The sequence below is a fragment of the Aulostomus chinensis genome, chromosome 5 (assembly GCF_037954235.1).
Source record: "Aulostomus chinensis isolate RoL2024-O1b breed Wild chromosome 5, RoL_Achi_v1.0, whole genome shotgun sequence".
In the NCBI taxonomy this organism is placed as follows: domain Eukaryota; kingdom Metazoa; phylum Chordata; class Actinopteri; order Syngnathiformes; family Aulostomidae; genus Aulostomus; species Aulostomus chinensis.
This window is the reverse complement of record NC_141324.1, coordinates 27,704,010-27,720,127: the sequence shown is the minus strand read 5'-3', so window position 1 is coordinate 27,720,127 and position 16,118 is coordinate 27,704,010. Positions and strand designations below refer to the sequence as shown.

Genomic DNA, 16,118 nt, shown 5'->3' with positions numbered 1-16,118 from the left:
TATTTATCAAGGTACAATGGTAATAATCTTGGATGCTGAGAGGATGATTGCGGTACGGCCGATGAGAACTGCTCCATCGTTCCTCTAGGCGGAGCACGTGTCTGATGATGCTACGCGCTGCAGAGGGTCGATGCTAAGCTCATGTGACGAAGTGAGTTTGTCGTGTCCCCGATTGTGACCCCTGTGTTCCTCCTGGTGACCACAGGAGAGCCACCGTCTTCACAACCACGCACTGATTTATTTATACAGAAACCCTTTTCCCCACCGCACACTGACCCCGTTTCCTCTGTGACTGTGAAGTTTCTTCCTTGTTCAATGTCACAAAAAACAGACCAGTAGAAAGCAGCATGGAGGGAGGAGACGGTGTTTCCGTGGCTATTACTTTACATAATCTGCAGAAGTGCAGAAGCTTCTGGCAGAGGCGACAAGATTCCATTGCTCCGGCTGCTACGTGGGTCTGAGATCGGCAGCAAACGATCACGTTCTTCCAGGTTTTGTGTCCACGTCCATCAGAACCCACAGACCTGTGACCACTGGAGGGTCATTGGAACCAGAATAGCATGCTGCAGATGTTAGCAGGTACTTTAGCTGGTGGGAAACGTTCCATAGGGTCAAATCAGTCTCTGTTGAACATAGAACATGAAAGTCTTTGCAGGCAAGACGTGAAAACCAGGACTTTTTTTTTTTTCTGGACACTCGGCTTGGAACCACAACAATCCCGAACAAAACAGAACCCCCAATGAAACTCTCTCAACTGAAGGTTGTTCCTCGACGACCAGTCCGACCGATTCTTCTTCTTCTTCTACCCTGTTATTGTAGCCATCTGCGATGTTGCCTAAACCGCCGTCTTCTGATGAAAAGACATATCGTATTGCAGAGTTTCCTCACCGGACAAGTTGATGGAAACGCACGTAATGCGCTTGTCAAAGTAAAGGTAACACGACTGATGATTGGCCGCGTGCTTGTCCCTTGTAGCCGGGGAGGGGAAGCGCTCAGAGTTCAAATAAAGCTATGGTACCTATTGCTGGTGATGGAGTGTCCATCGCTGGCACGTGTCAGTATCCTTTACCCGTCCTGGTAAATTTGAATCAGCACCATGAAAAAAAATTGAATAATAAAAAAAAAAAGGTTGATATTCAGATGTTTTTGGTGGCAGCACCAACACAAAACCAAGGATTCACTTTAATGCATTCAGACAAATAAAAATCATCAGCGTTGACCATCACAGACTTTCTCTCTTATGTTACTTTCTCTAATCTCTGGCTCCTCTTCAAGTGTCCCAGCTGATCTACTTCCTGTAATCCTCATCCTCTCCGGCTATCCGGGTAGCACCGGCTTCTTCCACAGGCCCCTCCCTCTTGGATTCCGAGACGACCTCAGTGTAAGCGACCGCTGAAGGGTCCCCTACCTGGGCCTTGATGTGGAGCTCGGCCTCGGCCTCGGCCTCAGCGCCCTCCTGGCCTTCTGCCACGGCTCTCTCCTTCTTCAGCTTGATGCGGAAGGTCTCTTTACTGGGGGCTTTCTTGGCGATGTTCTCCTTCAGCCGCTCGCCGGACTGCTTCAGCCTCTCGCCGGCTTGATGCATCTTCTCCCTCCTCTCAGGGGGCATGACCTTCTCGCCCAAGTTGTGGAACTTGGTTCCCAGGCTGTCTTTGGTTTTGCTCATGTTTTCCTTGGAGAAGGCGGCCTTCAGGGTCTCCGAGCTTTTCGCCACTGACTTCTTGAAGCGGGCGGTTCGTGAAGGGTCGGCCTCCTCCACGCTAAGGTACTCCTCATCAGAGGAGAGGTCAGCGGGCACATCATAGGAATCTGGCTCAAGCTCCAGCCCTTCCAGGCCAGGACCTTTGGGACTCTTTGTGACAGCCAGTGATGGGACCTCTGTCTCACCCTATGGAAAAGACAAGCGGACAGTTTTTAGTGTCTGTTGTTCTGTGCCTGATGCGGAGAGATCAGAAGCTGGGGGTGGACATGTACCATGTAATGACACATGTCTGATGTGACTTCCAGCCAGTTTGCTAAGATTCATGCACATGGTATGCTAGTGGCATTAGCTTCTACACATTTAAGAAGCTAAATATTAAAATTCACTTGCATACCTACAAATCGAAATCCCACACAAAGCAACAAGAAGAAAGCGCATTGCAGGTTGGTTTTATATTTTTAATCAGAGCTGACAGCCACGTTTCCAGACTAACTGGTGCCTGCTGTCACCAGGTAGATAACAACCAAAGAAAAAAGACTCTTAGCAAAGCCCAGCGTTTTTGCACTGGCTCATGTTTTCCCGTCGGCCACCCCTAGTGGTCGGGAACTCTAAGCGCACCAAACAGACCAGATCCTCATTGGACGGTTTGCCACTAGCTAGCTCACTGGCTCGGGGTTGTTGTTCTTTCACGTGGCGAGGGTGGACTTTGAATATAGTTGCTGATACCTGCAACATCGTTCAGGGCAACTGGTCTGAACCAGAGTACATGGCGGTTGGGCAGGGGGAAGTGAAAGCTAAATTCTGAATCTATTGTCTTATCAGGAAGGATCGCTGTACGGCGCCCGACATCCTCCAGGAGGAACTACAGGTGACTTTGAACTGAAAACCACTTAATCCTAATTAGGCTGCGTCCTCCTGCAGCGATCAAACTCACGAATCGGAGCGCCGGCGTCCGAGCGCGTCCACTCACTGTGAATGACAGGGTAACTATAGAGGCATGTGCTTCCACAGCCTCAGGTGAGGGTGAATCCAGCTGGATTCAGTCAATATGTTAACGAATCTTCTGGTGTCTCCATCGGGCTAATTAACTGTATAGAGGAATTAAATGAAATCATAAACGTTGACAGTGTTTATTTATTCCAATGATTACGGTGCCGGAATGTGCATCTCTTCCACCGGATACTGTTTGCTTGTCAGCGAGCTTCAGCAAAAGTGCCCAATTAAGATTTCCATAATAATTCATAGGATAAACATAACATATTTATATAATGAATTTCCGTCTAGCTAAGAAACTCATTCACATTTGTTTCTTCCTCTCAGTCTCCACTGAAGGCTCGAGGCTTCGAGCGTGTTGGAATAGAAATCCCCTGAATTGAGAGATTCACCTTCCCCTCATGCTGAGGAAGGTACCGCTCTTACGATTGAGGTGGGCACGCCAACTCTGTCACTGTCCAATGTGACGCGCTAGTTCATTCAGTCCACCTGCAAAAACGCACCCTGGCTATTTATTCAAAAGTGTTCATTCAGAGCCAAATCACAACCATGGGGCTTATCAGGGGACGCCATCATTAGCCCTGGAATGCCAGGAACTAGCCTGGGAATGCTAGCGACTAGCTTAGGGAAATTAGACTACCCTGGAATGCCAGTGACGAGCTTCCATCCATCCATCCATTTTCTTCCAATTATTCCTATTAAGTGTCGCGGGGGGGGGGGAGGTGGAGCCTATCCCAGTGGCTACGGGCGAGAGGCGGGGTTCACCCGGGACAGGTCGTCAGTCCATCGCAGGGCCAACACACAGAGGAACAACCATTCACACTCACATTCATACCTACGGTCAGTTTAGAGAATTCAATCAGCCTCGTCCCCAATTGCATGTTTTTGGACTGTGGGAGGAAGCTGGAGTACCAGAGAGAACCCACGCAGACACGGGGAGAACAAGCAGACTCACACAGAAAGAGTCCTTGCCTGAGCTGGGACTCGAACCCGAAACCTTCTTGCCGTGAGGCCACAGTGCTGACCACCGTACCACCATGCAGCCAGTGATTAGCTTGCTGATGCTAATTACTAGCTAATTGTTCCACACTGATTTTCATGGAACATGGTGTCTTAATGCTTATTGGTTGGACTTCCTGTCTCATTGAGGAGGTACGGCTAAATTAGAACACATTGAACGGTCGGTCAGGTTGGAGGACAAGTTGTGTATTAATAATCTGTCAACGCGGCAGAAAACAAGTGGATAAATTCTGGTGCCTTTTATTGCTTCATGTCAGATTTGATTTGCTGTATACAAATAGAGGACATGAGGACCGGTGACACAGAAGACAAGCTGGAACAGACTTAAGTGTCGATCGAATTTCTGTTGATTGACCGGGAGTCAAACCTGATGGAACCTCCGGGGAACGTTCTCTGCTGACCCCCGCTGACCTCATGTTTTAATTGTGTGTTTCTGATTCAGCTCCTCTCTCATAGAATTATCACTGAGCCCGTTAGTGTCTCCAGAATTATCCATCACCCTCTAATGTTGCGACCAGCGCGGCTCTGAGTGTAAACCGGCAGCCATTTGTCTTTTTCTTATTACTGCCCCCCATCCTGGCCTTCATTATTCAGCCGCTGGCGACCAATGTCTAACAAACCGCTGACGCTAGCTGGCTAGATGAGCAGCACTGAGGCTCTATATTAGAAGATGACGGCATAACAGCGGGCAGGACATCAGTCAGGCAGAAAGACCGCCAGGCAGACATGAGCAATTGATTCCTGAACTCCACTGTTACAAATCACGGTGGAGAAATCGGCGAGGCAACAGCACAGCAATTAAGATTTCATTCTAACATCCAAACATGCAGTTTGAGGCAAAATTATGCAACAATAATAACTGATATTGAAAACAATCATCGATGTTTTTTTTTTTTTATTAACTTTACGTGTAATAATACTTGTAAACACGTATTTAGGACAGCCTGCGTGGACAGAGTACGCTGCTGTGACATTGGATTAAGAGTCATGTGACCGTGAAAGTCAAGGGTGAAAACGGACGTTGAATTTCCCCGAGTTTTATCCACGTGATAAGGCTGATTTACCACGCGAAGTTATACTTTAGTGAAACTTTCATTTTTGCCTTATATCATTTTTTTTTGTAACTCTATGGTGTCGCCAATTATCACCCTGCAAAATTCTAGTTATTAGCCAGGTAATGCTAGTTATCAGACTGGGGAAGGTAGATATTTTAATGGCTAGCCTTGGGGTGTTAATTACAAGTACTATTAAGAATACTAGACCCTAGCCTGGGTAGCATCCCCCATAAGCCACTTTTTTTTGGGGGGGGGGGGGTGCTACTGGCTAGGAATTCTTGCCTTGGGGTGCATATGCCTAGCCTGTAAGTGCCTGTGATTAGCCTCAGAGAACTGTTTTTAGTTCTGGGAGGGCTAGCTGTTAGCCCAGACAGGTTAGTGGCCTTCATCTATACAGCCCAGGGCTGCTATAGTCCTGAGATGCTCATGATAAGCATGGGGAGACTAGTGAAGCGTGCAAGGGGTCTACAGAGTCTACAGGGTCTACAGGCTCTAAGGGATGAGGTGCCTGTTGGGGTTCTGAATAGCTCTGACGTGTCCGTAGGTGGCATTTTGATTGGACGGCTGTGGGACAGAGACGGAACCCATCCAGACTGATGTCAGGCACTACACTGACTGAGATCAAAGAGGAGATGACAGAGATCACAGTCTGAGGTTGTCAGGGAGGTTTTGTGATGTCACATATCACATGAGCCCATCCCGTGAACCAGCAACAAGACTAATTTACTCTATTATCATGGCTCAGTGCTGCTGCACGGCAGTCTGAATTGACTCAGGCTCCCTACCTTGGCTTGGCTGATAAATCTGAGTCCCGTTAAAACCCGTTACTGGTTCTGTTTTGGTTCTGGATGATTGAGGACTCTCTGCCGTACCAGACCCCAGACTGGCTGACAGCAGGTGATGTCTCCACTGTCAGGGACAGGGAATGTCCCGATCCCAGAATAGGTCGCTCTGTCACAGATCCACAGCAGCTGCTCACAGCGCTCCAGTTACTATTCTGAAGTCTGGATGTTAACAAGGCCAGTGGCGCCAAAGTTTCCTTAGAAGTTTTATTATTAAGAAAAATAAATCAGGTTTCTGTTCTGCTGAGCCATTTACAACTATTTATATGCCCAGGTTCGGCCTGATGGGGGAAGCAAAGTGTATCAATAAATGCGAGAGTGTGATTTCCTGTATGAGATCATTAAAAAAGTATAAGGTGCAAGGGTTTTACCAAACACAGTTTCATTTTGCTTGAACAGTTTCGCAGGCTCCGTGAATTTGATCATAATATGATCGACCGGAATGAAAACTTCTTGATCATTTGGACCAAAGAAAATGCAGATACATGAGTTGCTCCTGGTTCTGAACAATATGAGACCAGAGGGACTGCTAGAGACTGGCCTGGTGATGCGACTCATTCGCCTGGTGTCATGTCAGTTTATCATAGTATCATATATTCTACTATAAAAGCTGGAATATGATGGAATGAACTCTGAGACAAGTAGTTCTTCATGGCCTGGTCTCAGCGGCAGAACTCGCTGGTGTTCTGACAAGAAAAACGGAGCAGACTGGACTTTTTTTTTTGTTCATCAGATACTCTGAACACTTTGTGGGAAATTTTGTCTCGTCAGCTTTACTCTCCTTTTATTAGATATTCTGGCTCACAGCTGGTGGTGTCTGTTAGCCTGGGAATGCTACAGATTAGCCTGGGAATAGCTATTATCCTGGGAATGCATCAACTAGCTTGGGAATGCCTTAACTAACCTGGGAATGCTTAATAGTTGAACCTGCATTGTGGAAACGCCCTCCCTGACTGGACTTGAACTCCGTACCAGTGGCATGGGAGATGGACACTTTAGCAACAAAGCTAAAACTCGGGGTTAGCATCAGTTGCGGGTGCATCCTGAAGGTGTTGGGGAGTGAAGCTAGCTCCTGCACAGCAATACCTGCTGGCCACCAATACGCCTGCATGGGGATGCGATTAACAAGCCTGATTGTGGTAAATTCGCTGAGAGTGGTCGTAAAAGGACCGATCCAGTTTGCTAATGGCTAGCCTGGGAATGCTGTTGAGTGCCAGCGGAGGACTCGTTCTATAAAGTAACTCGTACCTTCACTAGGAAATCAAAATACTGGCTGTGAGAGCAACTAAAGTTGCTGCAAATATAAACAATTTGGCACAAAGCGAAACAGAGTTTCCATGAAACACATTTTGCAGCAAATTAAAAAGTTTTATTTGTGAATCCAGAATAGATTCCCAAAAGAAATGTTATGGTCGGAGTTTTGCTCCCAAATCAGTTTTTTAAATGACTTTTTTTTTTTTAATGCAAAAATGTCAGTGCTATGTTGACGACGAGCACAGGAACGCTGGATGGCCCAATGCTTCTGTTTATCTTCACTTTAAGCATCTTTAAAAGTGAGAGGGCTTAACTTTAAAAACTGTGACTTTATCTTGATAAAACCTACGACTTGCTAACGTAAGCCAGGTATGCTAGCTGTGTGAGACATGCTCCCAACAAGTCAAGGGACCTAATAGCAGCTTCGCTGACGGGAGCCTGACAGATGCCTCCATGTTGCAGACGGATGCTTAAATGCAGGAGATGTTTTGCTCAGAGCGTTTGACACCGTTTGTCTGAGCAGCCGTCGTATCAGGATGATCTCTGATGACCATTAAACTTCTATCCAGCGTTTTCTAGACAGAATCCCAGTATGTGTTCGTCTCTTGGCATCAACCTCCTCAATCAGCACGAGTGCTTCAGAGTATTCTACCTCTCTGCGCTTGGATAGGATGCGTCTATTTGCAGAAGGGCCTCCTCGCTGGCTTGAGCCGAGTGGGCTGATTAGCACTCCTGTGGTGTCTAAAAGCGCTCAGGTTGTTGAAAGCGTCTCGTCTGCTGGCCGAGAGCTGCAGATTCCCAGTAAAAGAGAATCATCTTGTGTCCTGCTGACCTGATTGGCATGGCGTGGCTTAAGTGTTCTCTCTATGAATTGCCAGTGAGCCGGTAAGTGTTGGAACTGAAACCACCCTCCATTTCCCACCACTTAATGAAGTGAGCTTGTCTGACTTACGACCTCGCCGCTGGGCTCCGAATCAGATCACCCCAGGAAATCAATCTACTCCATTTTTGATTCTTAATTATGTTCCAGTTCCTCATCAACAGAAACATGACCAAGACTTGGTTGGCTGGACAAGGCTGAACGTTTTTCTTTCAGCTTCGTAAACTACTGACCTTCATGTCCACGACGAAAAAGCAGAGGCACCATAACTCCGTAACTGATCAAATTATTTCACAAGACACGAAGACGTGTCTGAATCAACATAAACATCGGGTGAATTATCTTCTGTTACGTTAAAATTCAGACATGATAATTTGAAATGGACTTCTGCCCCTCCAGAAAGAGCCAGCCACGTACGCTTAGCCCGAAGCTAACAGAGACTAGCAGCTAACAACAGCTAATCGCGCCGCAAGCACATTGGTTTGAGACAATCGTCAGCTCACTGGAATGCTGAGCTGACGATTGTCTCGCAGGAGGAAAGAAACATTCTTGTGAGCCCCAGACTTCTATCCGGTGAAGCAATCTCAACATGTTTTCACTTCTTTGGTACAAAAGGTTCCCTCAGAACATGCGAGGGTTCTTGACACTCAGTGGTAACCTGCAGTTTTATCTGCTGACCTGATAGATGACGACTCTGAACTTGTTGCGGGTCAGCAACTCGTCCTGCGTAGATTCCACTTTCTTGACGCGGACGTTTTGCTTCTCCACGCGTGTCCGCACCTCCTTGACGTTGGCGCTGACCTTGCGGGTCTTCTGCAGGAGCTTCTCTACCGTGCCGCTGGTGTCGGTGTGGTCCTTGGCCAGCTTCAGGACATCCCCCTGGATGGTCTTGATGTTGTTCTCCAGCTCCAGCTGACGCTCCTCCATGCGCTGTTGGCAGGACTGGACATTGTCGATGATGCCGGCCACACGCTCCAGCAGCGACAGGATGGTCAGGGCGCTGATGGGGTTCCCGGCCTCATCCTCCACCCCGACGATCTCCAGCTTCTCCTGGACGCCAGCGGTGCGATGCTTCTGCTGATCCATCGCAGAGTTGCAGTGGTTCGGTAGGGGACGAGACTGTGGGGGTCACCGGCTGGAGAGTGGAGAGAGGCAACACCCAACCACTGCTACCCAAACTCAGGTCTGGGGACAGGAGAGGAGGCGAACTCCACCTACCGCTTATTAAAAAAAGGCTGGAGGATCCAAATGGAACCTGAATCCTGCCCTCATCGCCATGTGGGCGGTCGCTAATTCTCACTCAAACCCCTCCAGCTAAAATTAAAAACTCTTTGTAAGGCGACACTGGGACATTTTAGGAAGATGCAAAGCAGGGAGGTGGAAATACCCCCTCCAGTCCTGCTCTGCTTTGTCTGACTGATTCATAATTTTCCGTTATTTGCACGCATGCTGACGCTAGCAGCTGCGAAGCGCGTACATCAACAGCAGCGTCACTCTGCAGCCACAGTTGTCTGGTCTGATTGCACAGCACTGGGATGTTTTAGGGGATTAAATGTTGCAGTTCTGCCCTTTTCACTTTCCCCAGGGCAGCAGCGTTCCAACGCCGGCTGCAGCTGAGAACCGACGACCATCTCAACAGCCGCTCAGGCCTTGATTTATTTATAGCACGTCTGAAAGGCGACGCTGTACTTAGTGGAGTGATTCATGGCGGGTATTTAGCTCGCAGTCGTGAACTTGCTCCGTCATCTCTGACAACAATGAGATGAAAAATGTGCCGTCTGTCTAAACATACACGAACACGTAAAACTGCGGCCGCCGTTCCCGATGAATCGACCACTCAAGTTACTTGAATCATTTTAGACTGCAACAAAATCAGAAGATGTTTCTATTGAAAAAAACTGAGCAGCGCTTTTTACATCACTAGCAAAAACGTTTTGTTTGTTGATCCAAAATGTTAGGCGTGAATGCAAAAGTTCAGAATTGTTTTTTTGTTAATTCCAGGTTTTCATGTTTCCAAAGATGCTGCAAATCTTTATACATTTTAGACGCAACAACGGGACTTTGCTAATATTGCGACCAGTTTTTGTCATATCTTGCGCTTGTGCTACTGCTGTAGTGCAGCTACGGTAAAGGCCAGCTTATGTTCGTCAAAGCAAGCAGCTCGCCAACTTTAACTAGAGCCGTAGCTAACGTCTGTTTTGCAGTTAGCCTCATGCCAAACATTTGCGGCCAACACTGACGATCTACTTTGTCGTATTTGCTCAAGATGTAACACATTATTTGTTGCAGCCGTGTGAGGGACACGAAGCTAGGTGACGTTTTCACAGGCGTAGTTGCTACAGCAAGGGGCGTCGGCAGGTTTGGCCAAAAATTTTAGCGCCAAATCCTGCTTTCACGTTGCCACGGGCGACTCGTTCCTCTGTAATTGCGCTGCCGTGAAGTCGACAAAACTACAACCTCACTGCTGTTTCCTGGTTACATTTAATGAATGGATGTTGGATCAGTGTGGTATTTTGGACCTGCTGGTTCTGTTTGACTGAAGTCAGCAGCTGCTCCTCTCCCTAAAACCCCCCCCCCCCCCACCACCACCACTCACCCGCCACCGCCGCTCTGTAACTCTATATTTACCGTGCGATGGCGTGCCTGAGTCCCCGCCCCTGGAAGTCATGTTCAGTGGAGTAGTTTCCTGAGGGGACGTGGTGACCTTTATTCTCTTTGCGGCTCCGGCAGATGAGCAATTTCTAATTAGTCAGGGCAGCAATTAGCGATTTAGCTCCTCCCATGCAGCATCAGCAGGGGCGGGGTTTAATGGTAATAATGATGACACAGCTGGGGACCATATTTAACCTCACCTGTCCTTGATTTACAAAACCACAAAGACCCTAAGCTTCTATATCTGGAGGAAGAAGTTTTAGGACACTGAAAAGAGATCACATGATACACTCACATGAAAACCTGTTGAGTCACGTCAGCTCGAGTCGGTTCGAGCAACGATGTTCAGAAAGAGCCAGCCTGGTATATCTAGCTTGAAGCTAATGGAGACCGATGGCTAAGATTTTAGTTTCAGATAAAACAAACTGCTGGTTCAGTGCCAAACCAGACGTGGTCAAGTGGATCACCAGGCCAAGTGTAAGTGGATCACCGATCCTCCAGCTGGATTGAGGAGGGTCTCAGAGGAGTTGGGGAGTTGGTGAATGGGCATTTCTGGTCAGTTTAACTTTTGTTAGCCATCGGTCTCCATTAGCTTCAAGCTAATTATGCGTGGGTGGCTCTCAATGGATTCTGGACTCAAAAAGAAGTCATAAAGGTGGGAAAAAACATCTTGGTGAGCTCAAGACTCGTATTAGTGAGTACTTGGAAGGAAAAATACTCTTTTGAGTGAAATCTCACTTTCGCTTCGGTGCAACTGTCCTGAAGTCCTTAAAGCCTGGTTTAATCAGTTCGCTCCAGGCTTAGACTGAGCTGTACGCCCCCTACGTGTTAATTACTGCTGGTAGGGGGCGCCAGATCGCAGAGTAATATATTTAGTTGAAACTGGAGGATGTTTCGTGTTACGACACAAGTAGCAAAGCTTTGATCTGCAGCTCGGCTGACCCAAAACTGTCCGTCGACCCGCCGACCTGCTCGCGACATCTGACTGTTGGTATTTATGAAACGGAGTCTCTGCAGAGCTCAGCGGTCCGTAGAGAACCAGAGCGTCTCGGCTGACTGAGTCCGACTAAATGGGAGAAGGACGAGCTTGACGGGACAGACGGAAGAACACTTCACTCCAATGACACAGCAGCAGGCCACAGTACATTAAAAAACATGTCCTTTTTTTTTATTTTGGCAGAGACCAAAAATAGCCTCTAAAGTTCTACATGCATAATATTAACATGTCAACACATTCTAGTCACATTTAGAGAAGTCACGGCTGCGATGGAACGAGAATAAACACTCAGAGCGGGGGGGGGGGGGGGGGGCTGACCTTTGACCTGTAGACATTACAGAAAAACTCCCTTGAGAGAAAATAAACATTAAGAAAGTGGAGACGTGTTGGACCTCAGAGTTTTCCTTCCTTCCTGCAGATGGCAACAGGTAACAAGCGGCATTCACTCACGTTCCACCACCGACAGACTCGCCCTCCAACTTCTCCCTGTTCTGGACCCCCACGCTGACTCAGCCGTTCTTAGTGACTCGGTTCAGTAGGAACTGTGACCCTTCTATCTAAAGATACTTGGTACAAGCATTCACACATCAAATATAAAACTAATTGTCTGGTCTTTTAGTTGCTGTTGTCAAATCTTTAGAATCTCTCTCTCTCTCTCTCTCTTTTTTGGCGCTGATTTATTAAACACACCTTTCCATCTACATCACTCAGTTTCTTCCTAAAAAAAATATACCAGAAAATGAGAATCAGGTAAATCAGCCAACATCGCCAGACAAGGAATTTGTTAAGAGCAACAACAACAAAAAAGACCAGAAAATTAGTAAAAAAAACACACAAAAAAAAAACAAAAGACTATGAATGAAAAACAAAATTAGAAACAGATTTTATTTTTTTCAGTGACTGAACTAAAAACCACCAGTGATTCTATGTCACATTTCCTCTTGCGTGCAGAATCTTTTCATAAACATCTACGTGAAGGTGACGTGAGCTCGAGCGCGACTGAACGTGCAGCACAAAACCCGTCTATGAGCCGAGTTGGCAGCCCTGGACTCTACCGGCCGGTGGCGCTGGTTACAGATGAGGTGCCGCGCCATCAAGTTGTTTTCGTGATTGTCAATTAATTGTGAGCTGATGTTCGTTGAATGATGCTAGCTGTTAGGATGCTCTGCGTGCTTTAACTAGCTAAAGAGTGGCTAAACTCCAGGCACTGCTTCCCTGCCACCCACCATAGCTACGGCACGGCAGTGACGTAGTTATGGTGGGTGGCATCTGCCAGATCCGCCCGGTTGGAGAATTAGCTTCAGCTAGCAGCATGTAGCGCTGTTACTGGGAGTCAACGCTGGACAAATAAGACCAAATATTTAGATGAAGAGAAAACTTGCATTAATTGACGCTGCAAGAGTTCAGAACAGCAGCATCAACATGTACTACATTCAGTGACTTCAGTGGTGTACTTTTACTTTCGTGGTCATGATGTTTTCTGTTTCTCTTTTTATTGGACAGCTTTATTTGGAAAGGTCTTTGACTTCTTCCGACTGTTTTGCATCAACTTTAATTGGTTTACCAGATTTAGTTTGAAGCGTGGCTGAACATCTACCAGCTCAAACGCCAGGTTAGCCCACTTGATCTCTGTTCCCACAGGGACGGGCGATGCTGCTCATCACGCCAGGAGAAAAACAGACATGTTCCACGTTCCCACTCCTGGAACAAACGGGCAGCCAGTGCCAAGGCAGGTATGAGCCAGTTTTAGCATTTAGAGTTGTTTGTTTTTAAGATTACTGGCTGACCAACGCTGGCTGCTTTCGATTCCTACAAACTCATATTGTCACGCCAAATGTGAAAAAAAAAAAAGGTGATGCGACGGTACAAAAATGCTTCTGTGCTAATTGTGTACCAATAAAATGTTGACTATCACCGTGCTATGATACCGCGGTGATACCACCATGATACCGCGCAAGAAGCCAAACTTCACTTAACGAGCATCAGACGGATTCAGCCCAAACGTGATGCCAAGCTTTTGACGACATCTTTAACGCTGGAAACACCCGGCGCTCCAGGACCAGCGTTTGGCTGTCTGACGTAATCTGGGTACCAAACGGCAAATATGGTTATTTCCAGTTGTGGTTGATGATGGAGGGGAAAAAATGGCAGAAACACAAGAAGTCCTGCTTTTGTTCTGAGGACAGCAAGTTTGGGTGCTCACAGGTGTTTGTCTTTTATTGATTTTGGGGACGAATAATGTGGGAACAAAACCGGCTTCAAGTAGTGAACGTCATTGAACCCGGAACGCGCTGCGCAGTAATTACATGCGATTTGTTTAAAGGGGCTGAACAGAGTTCATCTGCCCTCAATGAGATGATAGCTTAGTTAGCATGTTAGCTTGGCCAATGCTAATATAAAAAAAAAACAAAAACCCGAAGATGAGGAACCTTTCCTACATGGTCCCCCCAAAAAATGTCTGAGAGAAGGTGAAACGTGTGTGGCACATCAACTCCGACAACAGAAACAGTTCACGCAAGGCATCATGGGACTGTGAGTTCTTTTGGATTCTTAATAAAACCATCATGGGAACAACAAAAGGAAAAAAAAGAAAAGAGCAAAATTATTCTCCCAGTCTTCATTACAGCATCAAACACATGGAAACATTTTAAACTTGATGTGCATACAGTTTCAAACAGCCTTCATCACCCAAAAAAAAAACAAAACTCAAAACCTCGACAATCCTCAGAATTCCAAAATACGGACAGAGATGGAAAACATTCCTCCTCCGAGTTACAATCAGAAAAAAGAGTTCATGGAGGAACGTACTGGGACGCCCCCCTCGTCAACGATGTCTTCAAGTCGTCTTTTTTTTGTGTGTGTGTGTGTGTGTGTGTGTGTTTTTTTCTGGATAAAAAGAGCAAACCGCCCCGTAACGTGACACATTCCCTCGCTAGCACGGAGCGGACCGTCGCTCCAACGTTTCCCCGTCTCATTCGCCGATGAACGAGCAGTTATCAGCTTTTCTTTTTCGGTAGTTAAAACGACACCACAGTACACAGTTTTCACAAGTCATGCGAATATACAGGGACTAGAATCGAACGTAAAAGGTTAACATAATCAAAACCTACCAAAAAACAAAACAAAAAACCAAACGCCAAACAAACAAAACAATACCTGTAACAATAAAAGATCAGCTTCTTTAAACACAGTGACATCTTTACATGGAGTAATAAGTGTAAACATATCTATGAGACTGACTGGCCTCTCTGACCTCCGACCACTCGAGGGCGACGACAAACTGCTTTTGGTGATCAGCTGCTCGATAGTAGGAAAGAGAGGAACCAGGCGGCGCAGAGAGAAGAGTTCTCAATAAATAGAACATTCACGGGGCGGAGGGGGGTGGGGGGGGGGGTGGGCAGACGTCACGCTGTCGGCCAGCTGGTCGCACTACCGTCGTTCTGAAGCATTCAACAAAACCTCCGCCACAAAAGTTCTCAAAACCGTTCCATGTTGCGGGCCGGACCCCCGTCTGAGGGGACGATGCAGCGTCACAGGTCCGACCCCGTCACACACAACTCACACCTGGAAGTTAACTAGTGATCTTTTTATTTACGTTTTTTTTGTCTGGAAAAGTTTTAGTCTTTTTTAATTTTTTTTTTTTTTTAAATCAGTAGTTAACTAACAAGTTGGTTGCCTGGTAGGTTGTCGTTGTCGGTGCCAAACCTTCCATCCGTTGAACTCTGGTTCTACAAGCAAACCTCTGGACTCACTTGATTGCATCCAAAAAAAAGAAACATGATTTTTTTTTATTTATTTATTTTTTTTTAAAAAGGGTCGAATATTTACTTGATTATGTCAGATTAGTGATCCTGTCTGGCTGAAATTAAACTGTCTCTCACCTTAATGAGGACCCCCACCTCGAGGGTCCCCACACCTTACTTTGAGAACCTCTGCTCTGATAAAGCCGTTGAACGTAATTAAGACAGCAGACATTGTAACGTCGTTAAGTGTTTTTTTTGTGTGTGTGTGTGTGTGTGTGTGTGTTGTTGTTTTTTTTTTGGTCGATTCCTCGTAGAAATCACTTTAGTCCAAAAAAACAAAAACAAAAACAAAAAAAAAACAAAAACACAACAGATGAGAGAAAAAATAAGGCCCCGGAAATAAATCTTCGTCCTCGTCTTCGATGGTTCCCCAGGAGAAACAAAAATGGAGTAGCACACGTTTACCTTTAAAAAAATGTGTTCTCACGTCATAAGAAAAAACGTATCAAAAAGAACCCGACTAACAGAGACGGCTATACCATCCTGGAGTTAGTGTCGGAGGAGAAGTGTCCCAGGTTCTGTTTTTGTCGGCGCCCCCTGTTGTTCTTTGGACATTTCCTGAAGAGACGGAGAGACACTCTGATTAACGTCCCACCACAGACACACAGACGAGCTCCTTTGCCTGATTCTGAGTTGTCGCTTTTATCGTCTTTCTTTTAATTTCTTCTTTTTTTAATTGCAGCCCCCCCCCCCCATACATTAAAAACCGGATTACTTTATAAGACATTTTCAACAAACAATCTACGTTTTCTCCAAATAGTTTCACTCGACTTCCATTTTGAACTTGTTGCTTCATTGTTTCTCACGTGACCCAAAAAAACCTCCCCACGATAATCGGAAAAAAAAAAACCCGTTTTTTTTTTAAAATTTAAATACTTTTTTTTTCATAAAATGCGACTCTACTGTTTAGATATCGCAAC

General features: G+C 46.3%; 2 protein-coding genes across 2 annotated transcripts in view; both read right to left on the bottom strand.

Moving 5' to 3' along the window:
- cavin4a (caveolae associated protein 4a) lies at positions 1-10,435 on the bottom strand. The gene is made up of 3 exons (XM_086205065.1): positions 10,375-10,435; positions 8,425-8,881; positions 1-1,888 (listed from the first exon to the last, which is right to left on the bottom strand). Exons 2-3 carry the CDS (start codon positions 8,830-8,832, stop codon positions 1,289-1,291), a joined length of 1,008 nt encoding a protein of 335 aa, XP_086061191.1. The 5' UTR covers positions 8,833-8,881; positions 10,375-10,435; the 3' UTR covers positions 1-1,288.
- Positions 10,436-11,557: 1,122 nt separating this feature from the next.
- The window catches only part of LOC147262018 (tomoregulin-1-like), a 39,544-nt gene continuing 34,983 nt past the window's right edge, over positions 11,558-16,118 (bottom strand). The window contains exon 11 of the mRNA XM_086204383.1: positions 11,558-15,756. Coding sequence (XP_086060509.1) covers positions 15,672-15,756 — 85 coding nt within the window. The 3' untranslated portion in view covers positions 11,558-15,671. The remainder of the gene's footprint in view (positions 15,757-16,118) is intronic.

Coding starts and splice junctions, on each gene's coding strand:
- cavin4a (XM_086205065.1), bottom strand. CDS start 8,832: ATGGATCAGCAGAAGCATCGCACCGCTGGCGTCCAGGAGAAGCTGGAG. Junction 1,889..8,424: donor TCAGAGTCGTCATCTATCAG/GTCAGCAGATAA, acceptor TCTTTTCCATAG/GGTGAGACAGAGGTCCCATC.